The 14,869-nt window shown below is 47.4% G+C and overlaps 1 protein-coding gene across 1 annotated transcript in view; it reads left to right on the top strand.

Moving 5' to 3' along the window:
- LOC103804874 (voltage-dependent T-type calcium channel subunit alpha-1G-like) overlaps positions 1-14,869 on the top strand; it is a gene marked incomplete at its 3' end in the record, with an annotated part of 44,326 nt that overhangs the window by 29,109 nt on the left and 348 nt on the right. Inside the window, exons 10-15 of the mRNA XM_009077509.1 lie at positions 4,148-4,299; positions 4,834-5,019; positions 6,171-6,285; positions 7,012-7,167; positions 12,301-12,327; positions 14,191-14,288. Of these exons, the coding sequence (XP_009075757.1) occupies positions 4,148-4,299; positions 4,834-5,019; positions 6,171-6,285; positions 7,012-7,167; positions 12,301-12,327; positions 14,191-14,288 (734 nt within the window). The remainder of the gene's footprint in view (positions 1-4,147; positions 4,300-4,833; positions 5,020-6,170; positions 6,286-7,011; positions 7,168-12,300; positions 12,328-14,190; positions 14,289-14,869) is intronic.

Genomic DNA, 14,869 nt, shown 5'->3' with positions numbered 1-14,869 from the left:
TCGGAAGAGTTGGTGTTTCGTGCCGCAGCTGAATCGTGCTTGGGTCTCACTCTTTCTGGGTGTTGCTTGTTTAATCATAGGATGCTTTCCTTTTAATTAGTCACTGCTGCTACTGACGAGAGAATTAGCAGACTTTTCTTTTAATGGAGAAGCTGAGGCTGTGGCAGATGTGCTGTAACGGGGATGGTGGGCAGAGGCTTTGTGCTGCATAGAAACCTCAGGCTCTGCACTTCAGGCTCTGCTTCCTGCAAAATGCCCTTTTTAGGGTGGCCATGGAGGGGTTTTTTTTCCTCACAATATATCATTTAGTCAAAGGAAGGATGTTACCTCCCCCAGCTGCTCTGTTGTGGCCCTCAGAGGGGAAAGCTGAGTGAATTTACTGGCTCTTTTCCTTCCAGCCCAGCAAGGACCCACAGAGCTGGTTGTGTGCCAGGAGTCAGTGACTCTCCCAGGTGCATCATGTCTAGAGCTGGTCGATAGTGTTTTGATTAGACAGTTATTGTCAGAAAATGGCAGTTTATCACATTTCAAGCTGTTCATGGCAGAGGAGTGGTTTCACTGAACTGGCCTCAAAAAAAAAACCCCAACTGTATTGGAATACATTGTCTGAGATATTTGAAATGTCTGTTTGAACAGTTGGGGAACAAAAAGTTCCATGTTCTTCTTCAAGCTAACTTTTATTTATGTTCTTTAATTTTGGTTGATTTATCGTACAAAGCAAAGGGATAAAGGAATGGGGACTGAAATGGAGGGGAGAACTTCCAAGATTCAGTGTTTCAGTTTGCCAAGTCTGGAACTCTGCATTCCTGTTTGGGATGGGATGACAATTTCAATTCCCACGGGAGAGAAAAACCACGTTCCTGCTGTATTGTAATGGTGTTTCAGGAAAGATGTCTCAGACATGTTTGTGATTTCTCTAGAGCAGAAGCATCTTATAAACAGTTTTATTATCTGTACACATCTCTGGCTGCATGAATATCCCATAGCTGGCATTCTCAGAAGGGTCTGAATCCCCACTGCCTGGCTGGGATCCCCTTGGGCAGGTTCATGATCACAGCCTACCTCTGCTTGTATCAATAAATCCCAGTGATGCCCATGGCAGGGATCCGTGTGGGTGCCCCATGGACTGGCTGCAGCAATGTGTCCCTTGAAAGGGATGTCGAGCTATTGCAGAGGGCTCATGAGTTGCCATTGGGACCCCCAAGTGGGACTGAGGGTCTTGAGGGACAGTGCTCCACAGCTAGCTGTGAAATCCTCTGAGTAATTTGTATTGCCCCATCTCAACTGTTTAGGGATGTGTTGTTTCCAGAAGCAAAATAACTCAGCTGATTTCCACCAGGTCTGATTGGAGTGTGCTTCCAGCAGATGCTCAGCTCACCCTCCCCAGCAGAGCTTCAGGCTGCTCTGATGACCTTTCTCTTCTGGATAAGTGAAAGTTAAAATTTCTGTTCTCTTTCAATCCATTCTGGCCATTAATCTTAGATTTTTGGATGTTAATTCTCACCTCTGGTTCAGGAGATCCCACTCTTCATTTTTATTATGTCTGCCCAATGTCTCAGGTATTAAAATTGTTTCCTGCAAGGGATGTGGAGGCAGATGGATTTAGTGCTGAGCATCACCTCACTGCATGGGCTGACCCATAGCCCTTCCATGCCAGTGCTAGGGATATTTGGCTCTTCTGAGCTGGGTGGTCTGGGGAGGGATATTTCATGGGCTGGAGGAGCCACATCCCTTCCAGTGGGTTCTGGGGGTCCTGGGAGAGTTGCAGTGTAAGTGTTGCTCCCCCTGTGGCTCCTAACATCACTCAGCTGTTCCCTGCCACCACCTCCCATCTGTATTTACACATCCCAACAACATCTCCAACCAGAAGGTGCTCATGAAGTGCTAAGTTTCATTAATCCATGCTATTAACATGTCATCCCATCCAGGTCTGTTGGATTTTCCATGTCAGTCCCCATGAGGAAGGGATGTTGGGGCTGTGGGAGATGCTGGGCGCTTGCTCACGCATTGAGGAGTTTAACAGGGTTGTGCCTGAAGGGCTGGTTAGATTTGGCAGCGTGGCCACAGAGGGAGAACAGAGGGTGAAAGTCAGCCTTCAGGGCCCAGGTCAGTGGTGCTGATGGATGAGAAGGAAAGCTTCCAGGAACACGTCTCCTCTCCAGCAGTATCGCTGCGGTACTGATAACAGCACAGCCTGCCTCGGCGCTGGGGCGCGTATGAATGAGTTGGCATTTTTTTGTGACTAATGTAGACTTTCAGCTATTTGAAATCGTCCTGAGGTGCAGCTTGACATATAAGTTCTCGGCCTATTTATTACCCTGTGTCTGAGTGTTCCCATAGGTACATGGCTTTAAACCAGGGCTGCGTTTAATATCAAGAGCTGGAACATTTGTATTTTAGCTGTAGATCAGTGAGCAGGCAATTTGGGCTGTGTGTGTGCTGTGTTTGGCAAACTCTAGCCAAGGGATCTGTTCCTCAGTGAGGATGTTAGAGGTATAAGGTGTGTTCAACACTCTCTTTTTTTCTTTTTTATTACTTTTTCTTTTTAATGCTTGTTTCCCCCTTTGCTATCCTTTGTTATCACAAGCTCCCACCAATATCAGTGCAAGTCTCCAAGATTTAAATCACCACACTGAGATAACACTAGAGAAATTTGGATCCCCATTTACCATCACACTGAGTTGGTGGTACTGCAAGGGCTTGGTCTGGATACTTCAATCCTGGGAAAGAAAGTATTGATTGCCCACGTGGATTTGTGTGTTTCTTTGCCCATGTGTATCTGTGAATCCTTTGGGGCTCTGTAACACAGCTGATCAAGGGTTGACCCTGAGCTCTCCCCTCTCATGGTTGGTATGGTGTTAGGGTTTGGGTCACCTCATGTCAAACCCTACAACTTGTGCTGTGGTGTGGCAACTCCTGGTCTGTCATAGGATGTTTTTGGCCAGATGTGAAAGTGTATCATGTAGGTGGTGGATAGAGTCAACTGCATGGGTTGCACATTGGCTTCTGCTCATGGTGTGGCTGCTGTGAACATGCACATCTGGCCATAACCCACCACAGTGTTCAGGCATCTGAAGCCACACGAGTGGTTACATGTGGGGATTTAGAACAGTATCTGAGTGAGTTCAGGGCCAAACTACCCAAGAGGAGTCCAGCACCCGCTGTGTGTGAGGTGTTCTGTGAGCTGTGCCAGCCCACTGCCCTGTGCCACCTTGGCGTTGCTGACGTGACCCCGTGGCCATCTGCCAGCAGAATGTCAGCTCCTGATTTCAATGAAGTCGTTAAGTAGAAACATGCAGTTGTGGTTGTGTGTTGGGGTCAGATGGGGAGAAGGGATCTGATTCTGCAGATCCTGTGCCTGTCTTTGCCACTGATTGATCCTAAACAGACTATACCACCAGTTTTTGTCTCCTACCATATGTTTTCTGATAATGCCCGCCCACCTGTTGGGGAAAGCGCAGCGCTGGGCATCTGCAGGCATTGTTGGGAACCCTCTGTGAAACATGCTAAAAAAAAATGTAAGGTATTAATTTAGGTCCAAGACTACCAGGAGTCTGTTTCTTAAGGTTTTTTCATACCTCTGCTTTTAGATTGTCAGTCTGAAGTGTCAGGATTGGGCCCTTCTTCAGTAGCAGATTTGGGTCCTCCTGATAATGAGATTTTTTTTTGAGCCATTTCTGCTGCTATATCACCTCAGATCTCTGCTTTTGAAAAATCTTAGCTGAAATCTTTTGATGAGCTACTAAATAAAAAGACAAGCCCTAAAGGGATATTTATGTGAGAAAACAGTCCAACTTTCCCTTCTGCATAAGGAGAATCAGTTTGGGGGATGTCAAAAAAGCATTAAGCCTCAGTACATGCCACTTCTGCATAAACCTCCTGAGGTGGTACTAAAGCTGTGATTAACGTGAAGTCCATGTCTGGATTTACCTGCTGAATTTACAACGGGTTTCTAAACCTTAAATACTCCAATAGTCTTTCTTCTGTCTCCTGGGCTTTCAGTGAGCTATTGCTATTCTCTCACCACACCATTAGCATCAGTATTCTGACACTTGCAGTACTGGGGCTTGTTGTGTTTCCATGTGTGATTTTGCATATGGAGCTGTGCTGTTTACTCTCTCCCTCTCCTCCTCTTTTTTTTCCCCAGCCAGAGGAACTTACCAATGCCCTGGAGATCAGCAACATTGTCTTCACAAGCCTCTTTGCCTTGGAGATGCTGTTGAAAGTCCTTGTTTATGGTCCTTTTGGCTACATTAAGAATCCATACAACATCTTTGATGGGATCATCGTGGTGATTAGGTACAAACCCTGAGCTTTCTTTATGTGTATTTCTCCTCATTTGGCTGTTTAATTAAACTGAAAGTAATGGAGAGTGGGCATAAATACCTTCCTGTGACACTTTACACTTCTCTCTGTAAATTAATGCACTTAGACATGATTGCTAATACATACCTTGGGATTATTTTATGGTCATTTTAGAGAGAAGCCCAAGCAGAAAGCTATCAGTCCTGATGTCCTGGGAAACTCTGGGATCCAAATGGCACAACCAGTGGCCGATTAAGTATCTCTCTGGTTTTTTGGCACTTGCAAGGGCTGTAATTGCCCCTGCAGCTGCAGCCACTGATTTGCAGGCGTATTTTTGACACTCAAGTGGGGCTCTGCTCTTTGCGAGCCTGGATGGAGTCCAGCTCGCCGCGGGCATTGGCAGCACATCTCTGCCCACTTTCCATCCCTCTTCTCTCAGAATTTCACCCTGCCTTTGCTTCCTCTCCTCCATGCCGCTGCATTAGACTTTGTCCTCTCATCCTGCATTGACCTTTTTGTCTTCCTCAGCGTGTGGGAGATAGTGGGCCAGCAAGGTGGAGGGCTCTCAGTCCTGAGGACCTTTCGGCTCATGCGGGTTTTGAAGCTGGTTCGCTTCATGCCAGCCCTCCAGCGCCAGCTCGTAGTCCTCATGAAGACCATGGACAATGTGGCCACGTTCTGCATGTTGCTGATGCTCTTCATCTTCATCTTTAGGTGAGCGCTTCTGATTCCCTGTCCTGAGGTTGCTCTGGGTTTTTAGGTGGCATCCCACGGTAGGGTGAGTAGATGACAGAGTCCCTACCAGGACATGACTGTGCTGAATGGTCCTAGGAACAGCATTGCTGGCCAACATGGGCAGTGACGTGGTGCTCTGACTCAATTATCTTAGTTGGCCAAGTGAGACGTTCGTCTTTGCAAGATGATTTACAAGGAAGATCTTTCAGAGTAGATGATTCCTTGACATCACCCCAAGACAGTGGTCCCATTACTTACCGACTAGCAGAAAGCCTGGTGCTAAAAATATTGCTGAGGAGATAGTGACGTTCCTAAAAAAAAAGTCAGACGTGGTGGTGCTTGTGCTCTTGCATGGCCTTGCCTTCTGAGAAGTGGAAATGTTAGAAATAGGCTTGGTGTAGCCCAATATTTTTAGATTTTGGTCCAGATCTTGAGAAGAGCCTGTCTCCTTCTACAGCCAGCTATGGTATTCCAGAAATCCAGGCACTGGGAAGGCTGAAGAAAGCCAATCTCTTCCATGGAGTAACATCCCTTCTTCCAGTGAGATGTTTCACTTCAAAACAGCCATTTGCAGCCATGATGCTCAGTAGAGCTGTAAATAATTTGATTATTCAGGCTACTAGCAGAGAGCAGGGAAAAGCAGATTATTCTTTTTAGTATCTATCTATAATGAAAGGTATTCTGTTCTCTTGTCAAAATCCAAAAAGCTGTTTTGAGTCCCCTGATATGTCTTATTCAGGCATTTCACAGAAGCCCTTTTTGTCTTCCTAATTCAGTTGAAGCATATTTTGCTGGAAATGTGTCATTGCAAAACAGAAAGTCAAAACATTTTGTTTAGAAAATGTTGAAAGACAATGTTTTGACTTTAAAAAAAAAAAGAGGCAGAAGAAAGAGAAGGAGCAGACATACTTTTTTGGTTGAAACTCTTTGACATATTTGACCTAAATTCACAACTGGTTTGCATGATCTCAAGGCATGTTTTTCAGCGAACAAAGGATTCAACTTTTAAAAGAAAAATAAAAGAGAAAAGGAACTGCCCAGGTGAAATCAGGAGACAGTCAGCCCTGCTGTAACATTACTGGTTTGTACAGTGATTCCCTTGTTGAGCTCCTGCTTCCCATCTTGTGCAGCATCCTGGGGATGCACCTCTTTGGGTGTAAGTTCGCTTCGGAGCGGGATGGTGACACACTGCCTGACAGGAAGAATTTCGACTCCTTGCTCTGGGCCATCGTCACTGTTTTCCAGGTACAAAATGGAAAACGCCACAACTCATGTTGTTCTGGGATTGCGAAGGTTGGGATTGTTTTCCAAAGCAGCTGACAGAATTTCCTTACCGTGGAAAGGAGGTGACCCAAAACCACAAGTGCAGGAACACGGGGGTTTTCAGACTGTTTTCCAGGCTAAATCAGAATGCTGATGAGAAGGGATTGCTGAGGCAGGAGCCTCTTGCATTTGCAGGGTATGGGCTAGGTGAGTGAAAGTAAGTGCAGAGGGAGGGGATGGAGAGGAGCAGATCAGGACTATTAGCAGTGATATTTCAACAAATAATGGAATCTGGTTTAAGTCTATAATTGTTACATGCAATTTTTGTTCTAGCAGCTCTGGGCTCTGTAACCCTGGGACCTCTGAAGGACTTTTAGCTATTGTGGTTGACCAAAGGGAAAGGTCTGACCAATGTGTCATTACACTTCCTTATGCCTGAGCATGTCCCTGAGTGCAGGGGCGAGTCAGGGCAGTTGGCACAGGGTCCTTAGCAGTAGCTTGGGAATCACAGTCACTTTGGCCCTGTCTTTTCTGGGGCTCAGAAGGTTACTTGGGCTGGGTTTATCCTCCTGTGGTTAGAGCTGCGTGGATAACCCAAAAGTGAGGTGCTTGTCTGGGCTATCTAGAGCATGGATACCCAGCCAGGATTGGGGAAAACAGCATGCTATCCTCCAGTATCTCCATATTCCTGATACCCTCCCTCTGCAGATTTTGACCCAGGAAGACTGGAACAAGGTCCTTTACAATGGCATGGCATCCACCTCGTCCTGGGCTGCTCTCTACTTCATCGCTCTCATGACATTTGGGAATTACGTTCTCTTTAACCTGCTGGTGGCCATCCTGGTAGAGGGTTTCCAGACAGAGGTAATGTCCTCATGCTCGTGCCTTTACTTTCTTCTAAAGTTTCAGGGCTTCCAGATCCTGGGATTTGATTTCTGAGACGAACAGCAATACCTTGACAAGAGTGGTACAAGAAAAAAAAGTGGGGTAAAATATTAGGTGTTCTATTTTTTTTTCTTCTTCTTTTTTTTTTTTTGCTTCTCCATAGCCACGGTGCAATTTAATACAGCAAACCCTCTAAATGAAGGGCTTAAATGAAAAGCATTGTTAGCATTAATGCAGGAGTGGGAATTGAGCGGTGAGTCAGGCACTGCGGATGGGATCGCTGCTATGACAGTCTCTTTGAAACAGTTTTCACCGTGTTTGTCAGCCAGATTAAAGGCCCCTCCTGAAAACTTACGCAGGCTGGTAAGAGATTAGTGACACGATTATCTTTTTTCATGGTACGTATTCATGGAGCTCTTCCTGTTTCCAGCCCTGCAATGCTCTGAATATTTTAAAGAACATGATTTCTGGTCTATGCCATCTGCTTCTTCGGGCTGGGAGTTTCCAGGAGACATCCTGGATTGATGGAGGCTTTGGGGGGCTCTTAAGTTTGAACTCAACTGTTTTTTCATCCTACTGCCAATCCAACTGTCCAACTCAGAGTGATCATGTCACCACACAGAGTGGGAGACTTGTGTTGCCCACCCACTCTCTGCAAAAATTGTCTGACTGTCCAAGGACATCTATAAGGGGAGGGGAACCTTACAGCCTGTCCAGGGAGTTGTTTGGAAAGGTAAATATAACCTAAAACTCCACACTGGGATCTGCTTGTATAGGCTGTGCTTCTGCACACTGTCTCTGATTTTTATAAGCATTGTAGGATGACTAAATATTATTTAAGATTTGTTGCTTGTGTATCGTAATATCCTGCCACCCTATGAAGAGAGCTGTTTTTATTATCATCATCACTATTTTTGGAGCACAGTTTGGAGTTGAATTAATGGAGTCATACCAGGAGATAGCAAGAATATTTTTTTGAAATTTTTTTTTTGTATTGTCTCTCTCCATGTTGGTGCTTTTCTATTTTAATTGTTATTGTTGTAGCTGTTTCTGTCTGTAAATCCCCCACACACCATTCAGCAGAAGGGAAGATCACTGCCAGGTTCTCCTGAATAGCACAACGTTCCCTTGTCCAAGTGAGAAGAGGTACAAAGCTCCTTGTCTGCTCCTGGTGACAGCTTCGAAACCCAACCTTTGTTCAGTCTGGCAAATTGATTCTCTGAAGGTCACCAATGCGGGAGATCACCTGCTGCTCCCGCTGTGCAGGGAAAAGGACTCAGCCTTTAAATGCAGCAGCCCCTTTGCCAGCCCCTGGCCCTCGAGGGAGGCTGACACCTCTGCTCCTTGGCTCAGCCTAGTTTTCCATGCTAGAGCATTCCTGTGCATGCCTGCCGGGGTGCTCCCGCTCCGCTGCCGCCGCATGCCTCTTCCCTGGGCAGCGATTTATGCCACGCTCGCTTTGCAGCCAGTTGTGCCATGGTGCCCTGTAAATTCAGGCTTAATGTGCTGTGATTTTATTCTGAAAACCATGTCCTTGAGGGTACGTCTACCCTGGAGTCAGGGGATTGCCTTCAGCACCCCTCAAATTTGCTTTCAGCTGGTTTTTGCAGCATGGCTGCTCCATCGCCTGCCCCTGCATCTCCTCTGCCAGGGCTGGTCCAAGCCAGCTCTGTGGTATCTGTGTAAGCTGTAAATGTGCTTTAAGTGCTGTGTAAATCAGGGAGTAACTTCTGATCTGGGAAAGCCCTGAGACAGCCTGAAGCCAGTGATGCTCACGCTAGTGTTGAGGTGATTGCAGGACCAGGATCCAGAGCAGCCTCTGAAGACCAAACCCTCTCTGCCAGTCCTGTCCAGCCAAGGAGATTTTAATGAGCTCATACCATGTTTCTATAATTTGTGACTCTGATTCCAGGGCTATTTTATATCAAGCTTTGATGATGGCTTTTTAATAATCTCCCTTCCACATCCTCATTATTGAGTTCTCCACATTCTTCCAGTAAAGTGCAATGGGATCAAGAGAACCCTCAGCTCAACCTGCGTTTCCTGCAGCAGACAGGGAGCAAATGTCTCTGGAGGTTGGGAGCCAGGTCTGGCCTTACTGGTTTATGTTTATTCAGCTTTGCTGGTGTGTAGCTTTGTGAACAGATCACGTTCTGGTTTTTGCAAGCCAGCACACAGAGGATCCTCTCTAAGCAGAATTAATAGAGAGATCATCTCTCGCTGTAAACAAAGCCTGGCGTCTTCCTCCCATGATTGCACTTGACTCTTCTTCTGAGTTGCTTTTTTCTTTTGGTGGGTTTTTTTTTTTTTCCATTCTCCTTCAGATTTCTGGGCTGAAACACAATCCTGGGCTGCTGCCTTTATCTGCCTGGTCCTTGAGTGCCTTTCCTCAATCCGCAAGCACCTCGTTAATTTTAGTGCATGGCTTTGCAGCCCCAGTTGCCAGGCAGCAGATGTATATAAGCAGTTGAGAAACAAAAAGGATCTGTTCCAAACTTTAAATATGGAGCAATATATTTTGCAGGTTTCTTCCCTGCCCCCCTTTTTTTTCCCTTTTATTTGGTAACCTGCTTCTTTCTTGCAAGAGGCACACACAGGACTTTATGCCACGTGGTTATTTTTGACTGCACATTGCCCAGTTTAACTGGAACCTGGTGTTGGTGCAGGGAAGGTGAGCAGGGGACTCCGTTTGATCAAACTGCTAATTGGAAATTGCTGCCTGACCTCTCAGGTCCCTGCTTTGGAGACTTCTCTGTGAAGCAAGGAGTGACTCCTCTTAGTTGGGCTTCTTTCCCAAAGGACTTCCTAAAAATATTATCTCCAAAGTATATTCTTCCATTGGTAATCCCAGTTTGTGTCCCGTTATTCCTGTCTGTCCTCTCTCGTGGGTTTGTTCCTTCCCCTCCTTTGTGGCCCACTCCCTCCCTGGCACTTCAGGTCCTCCAGGCTCTCCATCCTTTCCTCTGCAGGACATTACCTGCTCTCTTGGAGACAGAATCCTTGGGAAAATATCGACGTTGACTTCTTTTGGCCTTCCACCAGAGGGAAAGTCCCTTCTCCTGCAGTAGAGATTTTGGATGGTGTTTTTCTTGCATCCCTTGCCTTCCGCATTCCTACCAGTTTCAGTGGGATTTTCCTTTTGAAAGGAAAAGTGTTTCCATCTTTTCTCTTTCAATGGCTTTTCCATGTCTCTCTCTGTAACAAGCAAAGACTTTAAGTTAAGTGTCCATCACGTCACTGGCAAGTCCTTAAACTCTTCATCTCAGCCTAGGCTGGGATGAGTTTTGTACCAATTTAGCTACCAGAGGAAAGTTCCATTGCCCTGTAGGCAACAAATTAGGATGGTGGGACAGTCTGTGCCCTCTTGCTGCAGCATGTAAGCTCCTCCAGCCCCATAGGATGGGACCAGGCACAGCTGCACTGCTGAAAAGGAACGTTGGGAGAGCCACCCCTGAGGAAAGGGAAACACAACAAGGTGAAAAAATGGTGTGTGCTTTCCAAGTAGTCAGGGAAAAGCTGACTTCTGGTGCTGTAAAATGATGTTGGGGCCACTGATATGCCAAAGCCTCCCAGGATAGAGCTATGCTCCCCCTGCCTACAGACCCCTGGTTTAAACTGCTGATTTAAATGTGTCTCCACTAACAGGGCTGAGGAGGGATCTGAACTCCCAGTAGATTATATGGCTCTCGTTAAATTAGGTATTTCACCTGGCTGCAAGAGCACTGATATTGTGTTAATCAAACATTCATTAGAAGCCTCCATTGCTGCTTAATGAAGGCATAATAAATAAAGATCCTATTATACAGCTGCAAAAAAAAAAATCATGTTTTCAATAATTAGCTGGTGTTTCATTAGCACAATTATCACTTAGGAGCTGAAGCAAGGTCTGTTCAAAACACTTAATTTAAAGGTAAGGCTGGTCCCTTCAAAGGGCTTCACTCCACCTGAGATCTTCCACTCCTTCCTTGTGCCAAGTGGAATGGAGCAGGTGCCCCAGCCTGGCTCTCCATCGTGGCTGCATTGCCCTTCTCCTCCTTCCACTCTCCTTCCCTGCCTCTTCTCGTGTGTTTTTTTGATTCCCCATTCAGTCCTGCTGTTGAAACTGTGAAAATTGAACCCCGCCTTCCCCTTCCTCCCTGCTCCCTCCCCCCGTCTCTCCTTCAGGAGATCTCCAAGCGAGAAGATGCGAGTGGGCAGTTAAGCTGTATTCAGCTGCCTGTCGACTCGTCGGGGGTACGTACAGCACATCCCACCACCACTGTGGTTGTCTCTCTCATGGTGCCTGGTCACACACCGTGATACTGTTCTCATTGTAGTAGCTGTCATTCTTTTGGGGTTTATTTGGGTGTTTTGGGAATGGTTTTGGTTTGTTCTTTCCTTTTTGTCGTCCTCATTGTCGAGTCAGCCCTGATTTTAAGTCCCTTCCTTCTCTGAGGGAGCCAGGTAAATTAAGGTGGGTGCTTCAGAGTGGCTGGTGTGGCTCCAGCCCCAGCTCTCACTGAGCCCTTTCCGGATGCCTGCCCTGGGGAAGGCTTTCCATGGAGCTGTCACAGCCTCTCCATGGCACGGTCACCTCCCTAGGGATGCGGATGGTGATGCTGAGTGTGCCCACCAAGGCTCCCTCACACAGGCAGAGGAGGATGCCCAGGAGTGAAGGGACCTGGAATCAAGCCTGTTTGTGGACACGTGTGTGTGGGAGCATTGCTCTGCAGGACAGGGTAGGACGGCAGCAGCTGTGCTGTGGTGTGTCCCAGAAAGGCTGGCTGGAATGCTGGAATTGTTGGCAAGATGCCACGTTACAGTGCAGCCAGGATGGTGAAATGGTCTCGTTCAGGTCTGAGGAAGCGCTGGATCTCCGAAGTGCAGCACACCCCAAACCTTACTCTTCTGCCAACCTCATCTTTCTCTTTTCCAATCCCTTCCCTTTCTGTCCTTTCCAAGAAGTCTTGCTTTTCCCTCAGCCCAAAAGCCCTTTCCTGTCATATCCCAGTGTGTCAGTCCTCTATGGTACAGGCTGGTTTAGCCGTTGTACCGCCTGGTCCATCTTGACGTACCCTCGTTTCCCAAAAGGATTTTAACTCCCTGTTCTCTCATAACCCCTTTTCTATCCAGAAAGGCAAACTGGGAGTGCAAGAACAGGTAACGGGCAGCAGCGCCGGCTGCGAGATGTTTGCCTGCACCGTATTGAGTCTGGCACGTGGTGTTTGGGAGGGGATGCTCACTGCCTTCCAGACGTGGGGTTTGGTGCTGGGGGAAGGGGGTTGGGAAGTCCCCATGTAGCTCTGCTTTTCCATCTCGGCACACGTCTCACTGTGCCCCCTAAAACTTTCCTTTGGGCTGTTAAAGAGCACTCCAGGAATACAAATCATATCAAATTCTTCCCATTATTTATTTCTTTTAAATAACCCATTAGGGAGAATGAGTAATTCCTGGCAGGGCTGCTGACAGGCTGAGCTGGGAGCCTCTGTGGGGAGTGTACCCGGAGCCAGCTGGAGCCCCTGTTCATATGGAGACACAGGTTTACTCCAGTGAAGCTCAGGCCAGACTAACTTTACTGCTCCCCCTTGCAAGGTGCATGCCTGACCTTCTCAGACAGCATCCTGCAGGATGAGCTTCCCTGAATAGCACAGAAGTCCTGGATCCACAGGAGGGAAAGTTTTGAGCCAACACTTTACGTCACACTCTTTTTTTTGCCTTGAAAATGTGTCCAGACTGTCTGGAAAAAAGTATCTTTAACAGTTTAATGACCCCACTAAAGAATGGGGGAGTTTTGGGGCTCACCCCTCTAGGGTTTTGCTTAACAATGAGGTGCAGGGCACTGACCTGTGTTGGATCAATCTCTTCCTCCTGTCCCACTCTGGGGTCTTTGTGGGATGTTACTATCAACAAGTACCCGAGCACCAAACCTCAGCAGAGCTGGCCAGGGCCCCTGGGGATGCAGCTTAGCCTTGGTGGGGTTTTCTGGGGTTCCTGGGCTCTCACAGTTAAAGTGAGGGTCTGCTTGGCTTCTCCCATCCCAGCATCTTCCCTCTTTTCCCACCTCTCCTCCATTGTGACAGGGCTTGGTGCCCTTTGCCAGAGCAGTGGTTTCAGCCGTGAATCCTCCTCTTTTTGGATGGGTATCGATCATTCTGGCGAGCACCACTGCCCACCGGGTGTATCCTGACTATACCACACCCTAAGTGCCTTTCTGCAGTGCCAATGGACAGAATCAGGATGATGCACAGGGACATCCCTAAGTGGCTCTGTGCAACAAGACCAAGTGAGAGCCTGGGCACCACACTGTGAAGAATGGTAAACATCTCTCTCCACCTGAGGATGGGCACCTATCAGAGCAGGCAGCTCTCGCTCAACCCCCAAGGTTGGAAACCATAACAGCAGAATTTAAACTCCACAAATCATGCAGTGTAAATCCCCAAAACTTCTGCTCTTGTTGTGTGTGGCAGCTGAGAGAGGAATGGCCACTCATGGCAGTCAGTGTTGAGTTCTGCCACCTGGATCCTCTCTGTGCTGATGGGGCATCCATCGCCACGTGCACATTAGTCATGTTGGAAATTCAGGATCTGTTGTGCCCTTCCTGAGCCCTGGATTGCTCCATCAAAGCATCACTAGAATGAGCCACACACAGGGAGTTTTAAGACTTGGTGTATAAATTAAGAGAGATTAGTAGGGCCAACCTTTGTCCCCAAATTTCTCATCATATCTGTCTTTCCCCATATGCAATTCCAGCAGTAAAAATTAAGCAATGGTTTGGTTTTTTCTGATCCCTTTCTGGGACCATGTTTGGAGCCAGAGGCAGTTCGTCTTCCTGGTAGGAGGTTAATTAGTCTGTGGTATAAACCTGTGCATGCATCATTTTGTGAAGGTGACGTTGCATCGTGGTACGAAGTTCAGTGGATCCGTAGGTGTGGTGTTGGAGGTGTTGGAATCCGTTTTTGCAGAGGGGTGTCCGTGCACTGAGACCCATCATCCTCCTTGCTGAAGCCTTCTGTTTTGCTCCAGGGTGATGCTTCCAAGTCTGATTCCGAGGGGGATCTCTTCCCCCGCAGCCTGGAAGAGGAGGGAGGACTTAAGAAAAACTTGTCAAATCCAGCCTGTGAGTAATAACCCCAGGAGGACAGGCCCTTCCGCAGAAACCTCACTTTGCTATGAAAACAATGTGTCCGAAAGGAAAAAGCCCTCCTAGAGGGAATGCTGTAGTCCCACTTGTGGCTTGCTTGACATTGCAGCAGGCTTGAGGCTTGGAGTGGGATTGTGGGACGCAGACAGCGAGAGACATGGTGGGATTTGAGCTGTAATCTCCCCACCAAGCCCAAGGTCTGGGCTTTTGGGATGTCTCTGCAGGAGGAGTGTGGGGAAGGAAGATGGAGGGAGAGGGCATGGGAAAGGAGATTCCCAGGGTTGTGGCTCATGGGTGTTGATTTGAGGGTTGAGGGGCAGCAGATGACTTTCTGCATCTGTTCTCCTCTCCCACTGACACCTGATCCTGTTGACACTTGACCCATTCTTGTCTGACAGGCTCTTAGTTCTCCAGAATGGCTTTTTGGCCCACATCCCCCTGATACTTGCAGTACAGCCATCCCTACACAGCTACTTTTCCTGCCTGAGAGCAGGTTGTAGATGTGCCCCTTGAGGTGTGACACCTAATACTCACTTATGTCTTCCAGTGATGGCCCTGGTC

The sequence above is a fragment of the Acanthisitta chloris genome, unplaced genomic scaffold, assembly GCF_000695815.1.
Source record: "Acanthisitta chloris isolate BGI_N310 unplaced genomic scaffold, ASM69581v1 scaffold16086, whole genome shotgun sequence".
NCBI lineage: Eukaryota > Metazoa > Chordata > Aves > Passeriformes > Acanthisittidae > Acanthisitta > Acanthisitta chloris.
The sequence above is the reverse complement of the archived record's forward strand: the minus strand, read 5'-3'. Positions and strand labels throughout refer to the sequence as shown.